General features: G+C 36.7%; 1 protein-coding gene across 1 annotated transcript in view; it reads left to right on the top strand.

Moving 5' to 3' along the window:
- Positions 1 to 14290, top strand: part of LOC118570494 (vomeronasal type-2 receptor 116-like) — a 48303-nt gene that overhangs the window by 24032 nt on the left and 9981 nt on the right. Inside the window, exons 4-5 of the mRNA XM_036169023.1 lie at positions 587 to 814; positions 13495 to 13618. Of these exons, the coding sequence (XP_036024916.1) occupies positions 587 to 814; positions 13495 to 13618 (352 nt within the window). The remainder of the gene's footprint in view (positions 1 to 586; positions 815 to 13494; positions 13619 to 14290) is intronic.

Raw genomic sequence — 14290 nt, 5'->3', positions numbered from 1 at the left:
AACCAAGTTTTCATTGGCTCAACCTCACTAATATCTACATTGGTATCTGTCTTAGGATTTCTATTGTTGTAAAGAGACACTATGGCCACAGTAACTCCAATAATGGAAAATATTTGATTGAGGCTGGCATATAATTTCAGAGGTTTAGTCCATTATCATCATGGCAAGAGGTATGGTACCATGGAAGCAAAGAATACTGGGGAAGGAACTGAGAGTTTTACATCTTGATCCTCAAGCAGCAGCAGGAAACTGCCACACTAGGTCTATTGTGTATGTGAGACCTCAAAGCTCACCTCCACAGGGACAAACGTCATTCAGTACTGCCACCCCCATTGAAACAAGACCACATCTCCTATTAGAGCCATAACCTCATGAGGTTATGGGGGTCATTCATATTTAACCATCCCAGTACCACATGTCAAATAAAAGATTTAAAACCATGAGAGGCTTTTGATAGAAACAGGTTTGTTCTACCCCTAGGATCCACTTCAACATAGGTACATGCATCTCTTTCAGTGTAGCTTTAACACATATTTATGCATCTGTTTCAATTTAACTTTAATATAGGTTCCTGCATCTCTTCCAGCTGCACCCTTTCTTGAGGAAAGTTCATGCAAACAATCATGTGGGAGGACATCTGGATGCAGATTGGAAGCAGAAATTAGGTCCAGACTATGATATATTCAATTTTTGGAATTTTCCAAAGGGTCTTGGACTAAAGGTGAAAGTAGGAACCTTTTCCTCTAATGCTCCCCTGGGACAACAGTTATCTTTAACTGAGCAGATGATAAGATGGCCTATAAGCTTTACAAAGGTGGGTTGTAATTTATCTCAATTCTTTCAACTTACCTTACTAAGAACATTATTTTCCTGGAGATGATTCTTTGATGGCCACTCATATCTACCACTATACAAAGGAAAAGAAGGATTGCCGCAGAACCACTACTAAAGTACAGAATTTTCTAACTCCCTAATTCTGATCAATGGACCCAATCACTTTCTTTCTTTTTTTTTTCCTTTTTCAGAACTAGAGACTTTTTCTCATATAATTTATCTTGATACTGGTTTCCCCTCTTCGACTCCTTCCAATTTCTTCATACCCCACAATCAATCTGGATTTACCCACATTCAGTCTCTTATTAGAAAGGAAATAGGATTCTAAGATATAATCATGAAATAAAAGAAAAAGTCAAGTGATGAAACCAAACTAACACATTGTAATTGGATAAAACAAACAGGAAAGAAAAGAGACCAAGAAAATGCACAAGAAACGGATAGAGATGCAGACTCCCATTCATTCAGACACTCGGGAACACCCTAAAATATTAAATAGAGAGCCATTATATATCTTTGCAAAGGACTCGAAAGGTTAAAAGAGAATATATATATATATATATATATATATATATATATATATATATATATATATATATATATATAATTTAAAAAATTAAAAATAAGATTAAAAGAAGAGAATAGACTTTTCACCTGACATGACATTATATAACAAGGAACATCCAAAAAGGTGTTTGAGTTCATTTTCTGTTGTTCATCTATTGCTGGGAATGCATACAACAATTAAGAGTAGTTTGTTTCAACCAGTGAAATTACAATAAAGAGAAGTTTTCATTGGAAAGAAGTTGTCAATTGCATATAGCTTTTGGGCTAGGGATGAGGTCATGTTTCCACTTCTCCTTTCAGCTCTAGGACCTCATCTGGTACAGCTGTATTTCCAAGGCCTGAGCATGCTATCTCAAGCCCTGTGATTCAGATGTGTTTTGATCACCTTGATGTAGTGGGCCTTGTTTCTTTGGTGTCTCCCAATACCTTTGGTTCTTACATTCTTTTCACTTTCTCTTCCACATGATTACCTGAGTCCTGATGGGAGGTATTTTACAGAGACATTCTATCTATACTTGATTGTTGCAAGGTCTCTCTCTGAATATCATCAGGTTGTGGTTCCCTGTATTTGTTTCCATCAGCTTCAGGGAGAAAATTCTCTGAAGATGGTTGAACAAAAGCACTGATTTATGGGTATAGCAGAAATTAGGAATCATTTTATTGCTAGATTGGTTTAGAACAGTAGTATTTGGTTTTACCTTAGGGCCCTATCCCACCTAGTCTCAGATTCTTAATCAGTCAAGAAGTATTAGGAATGACTTCCATTTCATGGTGTGGAGATTAAGTCAAATGAGGTACTGGTTGGACACTTTCAGGGTTTTATAACACCATTGTAATAGCAGATCTTGTAGGCATGACAGTATTATATATCAAAGGGGTTTCTGGCTGGTTTGATACTTACTTTTCCTCATTTGGTAGAATACAGAATACTTTACATTCCAAAGACTAGTATTCAGGAGTGGAGTGAAAGCTGTAAAGTAGACACTCCCTAGATTTTAAATATTTGAAGAGTTGTGACAGTGTTATCAGAGCAAAGGAGCCTTGCGGTCAGTTTGTAGAAAGCAACCAATAGTATTGTCAAAACTCTATTTTTGGGCGGGAGGGGGATTCCCATGGGACCCCTTTGACCAGCACCTCAGTTTGAAGTAATCTAATCCCAGTACTGGTAGCTTCATTTGGTGCCAAGAAATGTTCAGTGAGGGTCTGTCTCCTTCATTATTTGATGATGTTACTTAGATCCTCTACACACACACACACACACACACACACACACACACACACACACACACACACACTTTATATATATATAAGGCTTCTATTGTAATAGGTTTCCATACTATCCTTCATTTAATTTAGCTATCTCTCCTGTCTTCCCACTCTTATTTCCCTGTTCCCTCCTCATTCCCACTTGATTATTTCTCTAGCCTCTTTCATCCCTGAAGAACTATTTTTTCTATTTCCCTTTCCTAGGGAGATCTATCACTCCTAGTCCCTCATGCAATACATAAGCCTTGAGGTTCTATGGATTCTATCTTGGATATATTTATTTAACAGTTAATATCCACATATAAGGGAATATAGACAATATAAGTACATTCAGATGAAGCAGGCTCCCTCCTGCATCAAGAATGAGCAAGGTGTGCCACCATAGGTTAATAGGCTCCAGAAAGCCAGCTCATTGTTTAGCTATATTGTATTATTCTTAATTTTTGTGACACTGAAAATTGTCCTTTCAATATCTTTGAAGAATTGTGTTGGAATTTTGATGCTAATTGCTTAAAATCTGTAGACTGCTTTTGGTAGGATGGCCATTGTTACTATACTAATCCTAATGATGCATGAGAATATGATGTCCTTTTCAATGCCTCAAAGTTTTTAATTATACAAGCCTTTCCATTGCTTGAATAGATTTACCACCAAGATATTTTATAATAGTTGAGGCTATTGTGAAAGGTATTGGTCCCTGGTTTCTTTCTTAGTCTCTGTCATTTGTATATAGGAGGGCTACAGGTTTTTGTTACAAAAGTTTGTATGAAGTTACTTTGCTCAAAACTTTTGTCAGCTATAGGAAAACATTCCACTGGAATTGTCAGGGTACTTTCAGTATACGGTCATATTGTATGCAAATAAGAATTCTTTGACTTCTTCCTTTCCCATTTTCATATCTTCTTAGTAAACTTCCTGTGTCTTATTGCTCTAGGTAGTACATCAAGTACTATATTGAATAGGTATGGAGAATGTGGACAACTTTGTCTTGTTCTTGACTTTAGTGGAGTTACTATATATTTCTCTCCATTTAAGTTAATGTTGGCTATAGGCTTGCTCTAAACTGTTATTTTTATGTTGAGGAATGTCCTCTGTACCCCTAATCTTGCCAAGAAATTTATCATGAAGTCTTGGATCTTGGGGAAGATCTTTTCTGTGTTTAATGAGATGATCATACATTTTTCCTCAGTCTGTGTATATGTTAGATTTATTGATTTATGAATGTTTACCATTTACATATATGTTTCTCTGGTATGAACCTTCTTGATCATGGTAGATGATCTTTTTGATGTGTTCTTGGGTTCTTTTTCGGCAAATATTTTATTGAGAATTTGTGGATCATCATTTATAAGAAAAATTGGTCTGTAAACTCTCTTTGTTGGATCCATATATGGCATGAATATCATTGTAAGTGTACGCCCACAAATTGAATTTGCAAAGTATCTTCTGTTTGTATTTCGAGGAATAAGTTGCAGACTTTTGGCATTAACTCTTCTATTAAAGTTTGATATAATCTTACAATAAAACTACCTGGTCCTGGGCTTTTACATGTTGGGATACTATTGATGACTGTTTCAATTTTACTGTAGTTTATAGGCCTGTGAAAATGGCTTATCTGATCTTGATTTTACTTGGATAATTTGGGAGTATCAAAAATGATTAATTCATTTCAGATTACCTGTATGGGGGAATGGAGACTTTGAAAGTATATTCTTATGTTCATCTTTATTTCCTCAGCGTTTGTTGTTCTATATCCCTTTTGATTTCTAATTTTGTTAATTTAGATATTCATTCACTGCCTGTTAGTTAATTTGTAAAAATATTTCTGAATCTTATTGATATTTTCTAAGAGACAGCCCTTCCTTTCATTTTTTTATACTTTTTCTGTTTTGATATCTGCCATGAGTTTGTCTTTCTTGCCATTATTCCTTTTGAATGTGATTTCTTCTTTTTGTTTTAGAGCTTTCAATTGTAATGTTAAGTTACTAATGTGCATCTCCCAAGATTTTTGTGTAGATACTTAGGGCTTTGCACTTGATTCCTCAACTGCCTCAACTGTGTCCTATGTGGTTGGGTGTGTTGAATATTCATTTTTGTTCAATTATGTAAGTTGTTTGTAATTACTTTCTTGACCAGTCATTCATTCCATAATAAGATGTTCAATTCCCAAAAGTTCTTAAGCTTTCTGGGATTTTATTCTGATATTGATTATTTTTTGCTTTAATCTGTGTGGGTCAAAAAGGATGCAGTTTATTTCAGTATCCTCATGTCTTCTAAGACTTGCTTTGTGTCAGGATAAGTGTTCATATTTTGAGAAAGCTCCAGGAGGTGTTGAGAAGTCATATTCTTTTTTGTTTATGTGAAATGTTGTGTAAATATCTGCCAGGCTCATTTAATTCATCACAAAAGACAGCTCCAGAATTCCTCTGTTAAATTTTTATTTTTTTTCTTATTCATTTGTTTTTTGTTTTGTTTTGTTTTGTTTTGTTTTGTGTTGTGTTGTGTTGTGTTGTTTGGTGAAAGAGGGTCATTGAAGTCTCCCACTATCAGGATATGAAGGTCAGTGTGTGATTTAAGTTTTTGAAGTGTTTCTTTTATAAACTTAGGTGGCCTTATGTTTGGGACATAGATGTTAAGAATTGCAGTGTCTTCTTGGGGATTTTTTTATTCATGAGTAATTAGTGTCCTTCCCTATCTTGTTTGAAGATATTTTGTTCCAGTTTTGGTTTGAAGTCTACTTTAACAGATATTAAAATGGGCATACTAGGCTACTTCTTCAGTCCATTTTTTAATTACATAAAAAAAATATTTATTTTACATATCAAACACATATCCCACCTGTCAACCCTCCACCTGCTCCTCCCCACCCTTCCCTCACAAATCCACCTCTCCATACCCTCCTCTAAAAAGGTAAGGCCTCCCATGGGGAGTCAGCAAAATCTGGAACATTCAGTTGAGGCAGGCTCCTGCCTGCATCAACAGTGAGCAAGGTGTGCCACTATAGGTAATGGGCTCCAGAAAGCCAGCTCATGCACCAGAGATAGATCACAATCACACTGCGAAGGAGCCCCTCAAACAGACCAAGCTTCAAAACTGTCTCCCCTATGCAGAGAGACTAGTCTGGCCAGCATGTTTCACAGCTGCTGATCATGAGTTCTTACAAGCTTGGTTCATAAGAAACAGATTTCTCCATCATGATCTTGACTGCTAGCTCATAAAATCTATCTTCCCTCTCTTTGACTGGACTTCTGGAGCTCAGCCTGGTGCTTGGTTGTGGATCACCACATCTGCTTCCATAAGTTACTGGACGAAGGCTCTATGATGACAGTTAGAGTAGTCACCAACTGATTACCATTGTAGGCCAATTCAGGCACACTCTCCACTATTCCTCATAGTCTAAACTGGGGAAATCCTTGTGGAATCATGGGAAATTCCATAGCACCAGGTTTCTCCCTTACCCTGTAATGTCTCCCTCTATCCAGATATCTATTTCATTGCTCTTCTACTCAATCCCACATCCCATTCCATCTTGTTCTCAGCCCCATCCTCTCCCCTCTCCTGCTCTCCTCATCCACTGTTTACTGATAGAGATCTTATCTTTTCCCCCAATCCAAGGTGATCCATGTATCCCTCTTAGGGTCATTTTTGTTTTCTAGCTTCTCTGGAACTGTGGGTGATAGTCTGATTATCCTTTGTTTACCTCTAGTATCCACTTATGAGTGAGTACATACCATGCTTGTTTTACTGGGTCTTGGTTACCTCACTCAGGATGATATTTTCTAGTTCCATCTATTTATCTAATTTCATGAAGTCCTTGTTTTTCTAGCTAGCAGGGAGGGCCCTAGGAAGCACACATGAATTGCCCAGTAAAGAAGAAATAAATGAGTTCTCTAAGAGCAAACCTGGGGTAAGGGGTGTGGGGTAATGGAGGGCAAGGGAAGGGGGATGAGAACAGGGGAAACAAAAGGTTCAGGCTGGAACAGGGTCAGAGTGAGAGAGCAGGAAAGAGATAGCATCATAAATGAAGACAATATGGAAATAAGGGAAAACACTGTGTAAGTTCCCAAGAATCCACAAGGATGACCCCACTTTAGACTACTGGCAATAGTCAAAAGTGTGCCTGAGCTGGCCTAATCTGGTGATCAGATGGCTGAATACCTTAACTGCCATCCTAGAGCCCTCATCCAGTGACTGATGGAAGCAGATGCAGGGATCCATGACCCAGTTACAGGCCAAGTTCCAGGAGTCCAATCGATGAGAGAAAGGAGGGCTTCTATAAGGGACATCGAGATCATGAAGGGAAAATGTACAGAGACGGACAGCCACATTAGTGGAAATGCATGAACTGTGCACCAGTAGCTGAGGAGGCCCCATGGTACTGGACTAGGCCATCTAGAGTGGCGAGAGAGTTGTATAGCTTTAATTGCTTAGGGGGCCCCCAGGCAGTGGGATTGTGACCCATCCCTTGTGCATGAGCTGGCTTTTTGAACTTACTGCCTATTAAGGGACACTTTGCACAACCTTGGTGCAGGGAGGAGGGGCTTAGATCTGCCTCAACTGAATGTACCAGGCTCTGCTGACACCCCATGGAGACTTTGCCTTGGAGAAGGTGAGAGTGTGGGGTGGGGCTGGGGTTCTTGGGGACAGGAAGCGGGAGGAGAGGGGAATCTGTCGTTGGAAGGTAAAATGAATAGAAAACTTCTTAATAATAAAAAAGAAGAGGTATTGGATTTGTCAAAGATTTTTTTCAGCATCTAATAAAATGATCATGTAGTTTTTTCTTGCAGTTTATTTATATTATGGATTACACTGACAGGTTTTCCTGTGTTGAACCATGTCTGCATCTCTGGCATGAAGCCTACTTGATCATGGTGCACATTTTTTTATGTATTCCTGGGTTCGGTTTGCCAGTATTTTATTGAGTATTTTTGCAACAATGTTCATGAGGGAGACTGGTCTGCAATTCTCTTTCTTTTTTGCATACCAGGGTAACTGTAGCCTCATAAAAAGAGTTTGTCAATGTACCTTCTTTTTGTATTGTATGGAAGAATTTGAGGAGTGCTGGTATTACTGCTTCTTTGAAATTTAGGTAGAATTCTGTACTGAAACCATTTAGCCATGGGCTTTTTTTTCTTCTTCTTCTTCTTTTGGTTGGGAGGCTTTTTTTGAGATTTGAAAAGTTTAATGCATGGTCTCTGCATCACAGAGAAGAGGAGATATGCTCACAGGAAACACAAAATATATAAGGCAATCTGTTACGAGATTCAGCAATTTAAATTTACAGACCCATAGCCTCATTTTAATTGCAAATTACATAATTGTATTTTCATTAAATGAGAGGTGATTCTTTCTAAATCACTTCTTAGAACAGCTACTTAGTCTGAGAAAGTTCATGTCCAGTTGGGAAGTTTTTAATGACTGCTTCTATTTCCTTAGGAGTTTCAGATGTATTTAAATTGTCTGATCTTGATTTAATTTTGGTATGTGGAACCTCTATAGAAAATTGTCCATTTCTTTCATATTTTTTGAATTTTGTGCAGTACAGGTATTTGAAGTATGACCTGATGATTCTCTGGATATCCTCATTGTTAGTTGTTGTATCTCCCTTTTCATTTCTGATTTTGTTAATTTAGATGTTCTGTCTTTGCCTTTTGGTTAGTTTCGATAAGGTTTTGTCTGTCTTGTTGATTTTCTCAAAGAACCAACCCTTTGTTTCATTGATTCTTTGTATAGTTCTCTTTGTTTCTGCTTCATTGATTTCATCTCTAAATATGATTATTTTCTGCTTTCTACTCCTTCTAGGTGAGTTTGCTACTTCTAGAGCTTTCAAGTGTGCTGTTAAGTCACCAGTGTGAGATTTCTCCAAATTCTTTATGTGGGCATTTAGAGCTATGAACTTTAATTTTAGTGGTGCTTTCATGGTGTCCTATAAGTTTGTGTATGTTGTGCATTCATTTTCATTGAACTGTAGGAAGTCTTTAATTTCTTTCATTATTTCTTCCTTGATTCAGTGGTGATTCTGTTGAGCATTCTGTAGTTTCCATGAGTTTGTAGGATTTCTGTAATTTGTATTGATGTTGAATTCTAACCTTAAGCCATAGTGATCTGATAAGATACAAGGGGTTGTTCCAATTTTTTTGTGTGTCTGGTGAGATTTACTTTTTGACCAAGTATGTGATTAATTTTAGAGAAGGTTCCATGAAGGGCTGAGAAGAAGATATAGTCCATTGTGTTGGGGTGAAATGTGTCTATAGATGTCTATTAAGTCCATTTGAGTCACAATATCTACTATTTCCCATTTTTCTCTGTTAAGTTTCTGTCTGGCAGACCTGTCTATTGGTGCAAGTGGGTTGTTTTAGTCTCCCAATATTAGTGTGTGGGTTTGATGTTTGATTTAAGCATTAGCAATATTTCTTTTATAAATTTGGGTTCCCCTGTATTTGGGGCATAAATGTTCATAATCAAGACTTTATCTTGATGCATTTTCCCTGTGATGAATATGAAATGTCCTTCTCAATTCATTTGATTAATTTTACTTTGAAGTCTATTTTGATAGATATTTGGATAGCCATACCAGCTTGTTTCTTAGTTCAATTTATTTGAAAACCTTTTTCTAACCCTTTACTTTGAGGTAATGTCCATCTTTGAAGTTGAGGTATGTTTCTTGTATGCAGCAGAAGGTGATAGTGAGGTGTTTTAGTCTCCCAATATTAGTATGTGGGTTTGATGTATGATTTAAGCTTTAGTAATGTTTCTTTTACAAATGTAAATGTGCTCTTGTATTTGGGGCATAAGAGTTCAGAATCAAGACTCCATCTTGATGAATTTTCCCTGTGATGAATATGGAATGTCCTTCTCCACTCTTTTGATTAATTTTACTTTGAAGTCTATTATGATAGATGTTAGTGTTGTTTGAATCTTAGATGGACTTTTAATTAAAAAAAAAAACCCCTAGTTCTTAACTATGAAATCCCCAGTCTAATGAGAATGAGTTCCTGTTTCCTCATGCCTTAGATAACTTTTTATGCCCTACCATATTAATTCCTGGGATGAAAGGCATGTGTGCTTCCTAAGCAAATGCATGAGCTCTCAAGTGCTGGGATTAAAGGTGTGTGCCACCACTGCCTGACCTCTATGTCTTATCCAGTGGCTGGCTCTGTCCTCTGATCCTCAGGCAAACTTTTTTAAGGTACACAACATATCACTACATAATAGAGTAGTTATACCAGATATTTTCTTAGGTCCATTTGATTGGAAAATCTTTTCCCAACCCTTCACTCTGAATGTCAGTCTTTTACATTGAAGTGTGTTTCTTATATGCAGCAGAATGACAGATCCTGTTTTTATATCCAATCTGTTACCTTGTGTCTTTTTATAAGCAAATCAATTCCACTGATATTCAGGGGTATTAAGAACCAGTGAGTGTGATTTTTTCTGTTATTTTTTTAGTGTGTATGTCTCTGTGTGTGTGTGTGTGTGTGTGTGTGTGTGTGTGTGTGTGTGTGTTTCCCTTCTTTGGGATTTGTTAGTGTGTGGTTACTTATTGCCTGTGTTTTTGTGGGTGCATCTAACTTCCTTAGATTGGGTTTTTTCTTCTAGTACTTTCTGTAGGTCTGGATTTGTGGATTGACATTGTTTAAATCTGGTTTTGTCATGGATTATCTTCTTTAATCTGTCTTAGGTGATTGAGAGTTTTGCTGGGTATAATAGGCTGAGTTGGCATCCATGGTCTGTTAGTGTCTGTATAGCATCTGTACAGGACCTTCTGTCTTTCAGAGTCTCCACTGAGAACTCAGATGTTATTCTGATGGGTCTGCTTTTGTAAGTTACTTGGCCTTTTCCCATTAAACTCTTCATATTTTTTCTTCATTCTGTATATTTAGTGGTCTGATTATTATGTGCCGAGTAGACTTTTTTTTTTTTTTTTTTTGGTCCAGTCTGTTTGGTGTTCTGTAAGCTTCTTGTATCTTCCTAGGTGTTTCCTTCTTTAGGTTGAGTAAGTTTTCTTCTCTTACTTTGTTGAATATAATTTCTCTGCTTTTGAGCTGATATTCTTCTCCTTGCTCTATACTTATATTCTCTGTTTGTTCTTTTCATAGTGTCCCAGATTTCCTGGACATTTTGTATTATGACTTTTTGGTCTTTAGTGTTTCTTTAACTGATAAATCTATTTCCTCTATCATATCTTCAATTCCCAAGATTCTCTCTTTCATTTCCTGCATTCTGCTCTCATATGTATTTCCTGTTTGTTTATTCAGATTTTCTATTTCTAGCATTCCCTCAGTTGGTGTCTTATTTATTGCCTCTATTTCAGTTTTTCAAGTTTTGAACTGTTTCCTTCACCTGTTTGATTGCTTTTTCTTGTTTTTCTTGGCTTTCTTTAAGGGATTTCTTAATTTCTTCCAATTTTTTCTTTGTGATTTCCTTAATTTCTTTAAGAAAAATTTTCATTTATTCTTTAAAGGCATCTATCATCTTTGTTGTTTTCTTGTGCTTTTTCTATGTTGGGATGTTCAGGTCTTGCTGTTGTAGAATCACTAGTTTCTTGTGGTGTCATATTGCTCTTTATGTTCAATTTATTCTTGCACTGGCCTCTACCCATCTCTTCCTCCAATCAATGCAAGTGGTGTTTGTATCAAAGGCAGCTGTGCTTGGTCCATTTGGATCTAGCAGGTACAGTCTTGGCGATGGGTGGGTTTGGGGAATGGAGTAGGGCTTGTAGATTACAGGGTCTTCTGGGGGCTAATCAGACCTGCCTTTGGGAGTCTTGCCTGTTGGCCTGCAGCTGGGCCTGCCAGTACATTTTCTTGGAATAACTTTTCTCAACTTGTCCCAAGTTGTGTCTATTCTTGATGTTGTTATATTTATTGGATGAAGCACAGTAGATTCTGCTTTTACATCCATTCTTTTTATCGCTGTCTCTTTAATAGGGAAATGGGACTGTTAATGTTGAATGTTGTCAATGAACAATGTTTGGTGATTCAAGTTATTTTTTTATTTATTTGGAGGTATGCTTGTCTGTGTGTATGAGCATATGTCCCCTCTTTAGATTTTCTTCTCTGAGATTATTCACCTTTGTGTTTTCTTGGGGCTAAACTTGTAGTTTTGCTTCTAACATCATCTCTCGGGTTGTATCGATAAGTAAATATTTCCTAAACTTGATTTTATCATGGAAGTCTACATTTTCTTCATCTATTGTGGTTGAAATATTCACTGGATGTATGTTCTGGGTTGGCATATAGGATGTCTTTGTAGAATACCTGTTCAGGACTTTCTGGGTTTTAATTTTTCCACTAAGAAGTCAGGTGAATTTCTAATAGTTCTGATATTTTAAGTTATTTATTCCTTACCCCTGCAGTTTTTAATATTCGTTTTTATTCTGTGTTAAATGTTTGGGTTATTATATGCCAAGTAGACTTTCTTTTCTCATACAGTCTATTTGATTTTCTGTATGCTCCTTGTATCTTACTTGACCTTTTTTATTAGATTAGGGAATTTTTTCTTATGGTTTGGTTGAAAATAATATCTGTACATTTCATTCCTCAATCCCTAATATTCTTAGATTTGGTCTTTGCATGGTGGCTAAGATGTTCTGGATATTTTATGACAAGAGATTTTTAGATTTAACATTTTCTTCAATGTTTCCATATTTTTTCTATTCTGTCTTCAATCCCTGGAATTCTTTCTTCCATATATTGTATTCTAATGTTGAGGCTTGCCTCTTTGGTTTCCAGGGTTTTGTTTTTTTATTTCCACATTTGCCTAAATTTCGGTTTTCTTTATTGATTCTATCTCTAGTCTAAGGTCTTGAAATATTTTCTTCATTACTTTCCATTGTCTTATCACTTTGTGTGTTTTCATGTGTTACTTTAGTTTTAGTTAGATAATTTTATCTTTAAGGCCTCTTTTATATCAATAAAGATATTTAAGTCTTTGTCCCATGCTTCACCTATGTTGAAATTCTCAGGGCCTACTGTAATCCTACTGTAATAAATGTGCAAGGCTCTAGAGAGACATATTGTTCTAACTATTATTGATAGTATTTTTATGTTGAAAAATAGGCATCTCTGTTTGGGATACATGTAATTCTAGATGCTTGCTTGTAATTATTGTCTTTATTGCCTAGGTGATTCCTTTATTTCTGTTGCTTTTTCTGGTTTTTAGCAGGATGTGATGGGAACTTCATGTTTCCTGCTAAATATTTGCTTTGAAATCCTGCTTGTTGTGGCCACTGGGGCTTTCAGGTAAAATGAGTTCCTTGGTATTGCTACTTGATATTTATGATAGAATGGACTAGGAAAGAGTGATGTTGGCAGATAGCAGGGGTTTCCACAAGGATCTGCTTAGTCCTGGAGAATCAGGGCAGAATATGGAGAGGCTTCACCAGACAATCTGCTATAAAGCTGGAGATGACACAGGGTTGGGGGTGTTATGCTAATAGGGTAGGAGGGAAAGAGAAGTTGTGAAGCTTGCCTATCTGGAAATGTGGCCTACTTACTTCACAGACAGGCGTGTCTTGCAGAGTTCCAGGGAACACCGGTTGAAGTGGGAGGCTGGGGTGACAGAGTGAGTAGGAAAGAATGTTGGGGCAGCTGATTTGCATTCTGCAGTAGACATGGGGCAAAAGAGGAGGTGTAGACTGGATCAGGTTTTCTGCTGAAGATTTTGGAGTGCAACTGGAGGGTTTTCTTTGAAGGATAGTTCTGTCTAAACAGTTTTCTGCTTTTGTAGGGACTGTATTTGAAAACTAATTGTTTAACATTAAAAATTCCACTTAGTCTTTCCATAAAACCCTGAACATTTGGTAACAGCTTTCTTTTTTTTCAGATCCCTCATTCTGTGTGCCAAAAGAGCTGTGGGCCTGGATTCAGAAAAACTGCCCTGGAAAACAGGGTTGTCTGCTGTTATGGTTGTATTCCTTGCCCAGACAATGAGATTTCTAATGAAACAGGTAGGTCTTACAGAGACCTTTTAAATCTCCACAGTATTCTGTAAATTTTAAAGCAGCTGAGATGCCTGGAGAAAAGTCAGAGAGAAAAATGTGTTTTCCTTTGTTTAGGAATTTAGATGCTACACTTCATTCCATTTCCCCTTAGAATAACAAACTCTAAGCCTTAATAGTCACAAATATTCTCATTTTCCCTTCATTAAGTCTTTATTATAAACTACAGAATTCAGCAATGACTTTTCAACTCTCAGAGATGGATGAAAAGTAGTGGTGGGTACAGCTTCATTGTGAAACACTTGTGTAGCAACTATAAAGCTCTGAGTAGAAGCCCCATAATTAAATGCAAATGCAGCAACTGAAGATGATTGTAAATTGACCAAAATAATTAGGGAAAAACTTAATGAATCTAGGAAAGAACTCTGACCTAATCCAAATCAAAGATTACAAAAATTTGTGAATAACTGACTTTAGAAATATAGCATTTAAAAAACTACTGAGGCATAAAAACTCACATATAGACCAATGGAACCAAACTGAAGACACTTACATTAATCTGCACATGTATAAACATGTAATTTTTGACAAAGAAGCCAAAACTGTACAATGGAGAAAAGAAAGCATCTTCAACAAAAGGTGCTGGCATAACTGGATGTCAACATATAGAAGATTTCAAAT

The sequence above is a fragment of the Onychomys torridus genome, chromosome 19 (genome assembly GCF_903995425.1).
Source record: "Onychomys torridus chromosome 19, mOncTor1.1, whole genome shotgun sequence".
NCBI lineage: Eukaryota > Metazoa > Chordata > Mammalia > Rodentia > Cricetidae > Onychomys > Onychomys torridus.
Note: the sequence above shows the minus strand (reverse complement) of the source record. Positions and strands in the feature narration are given on the sequence as shown.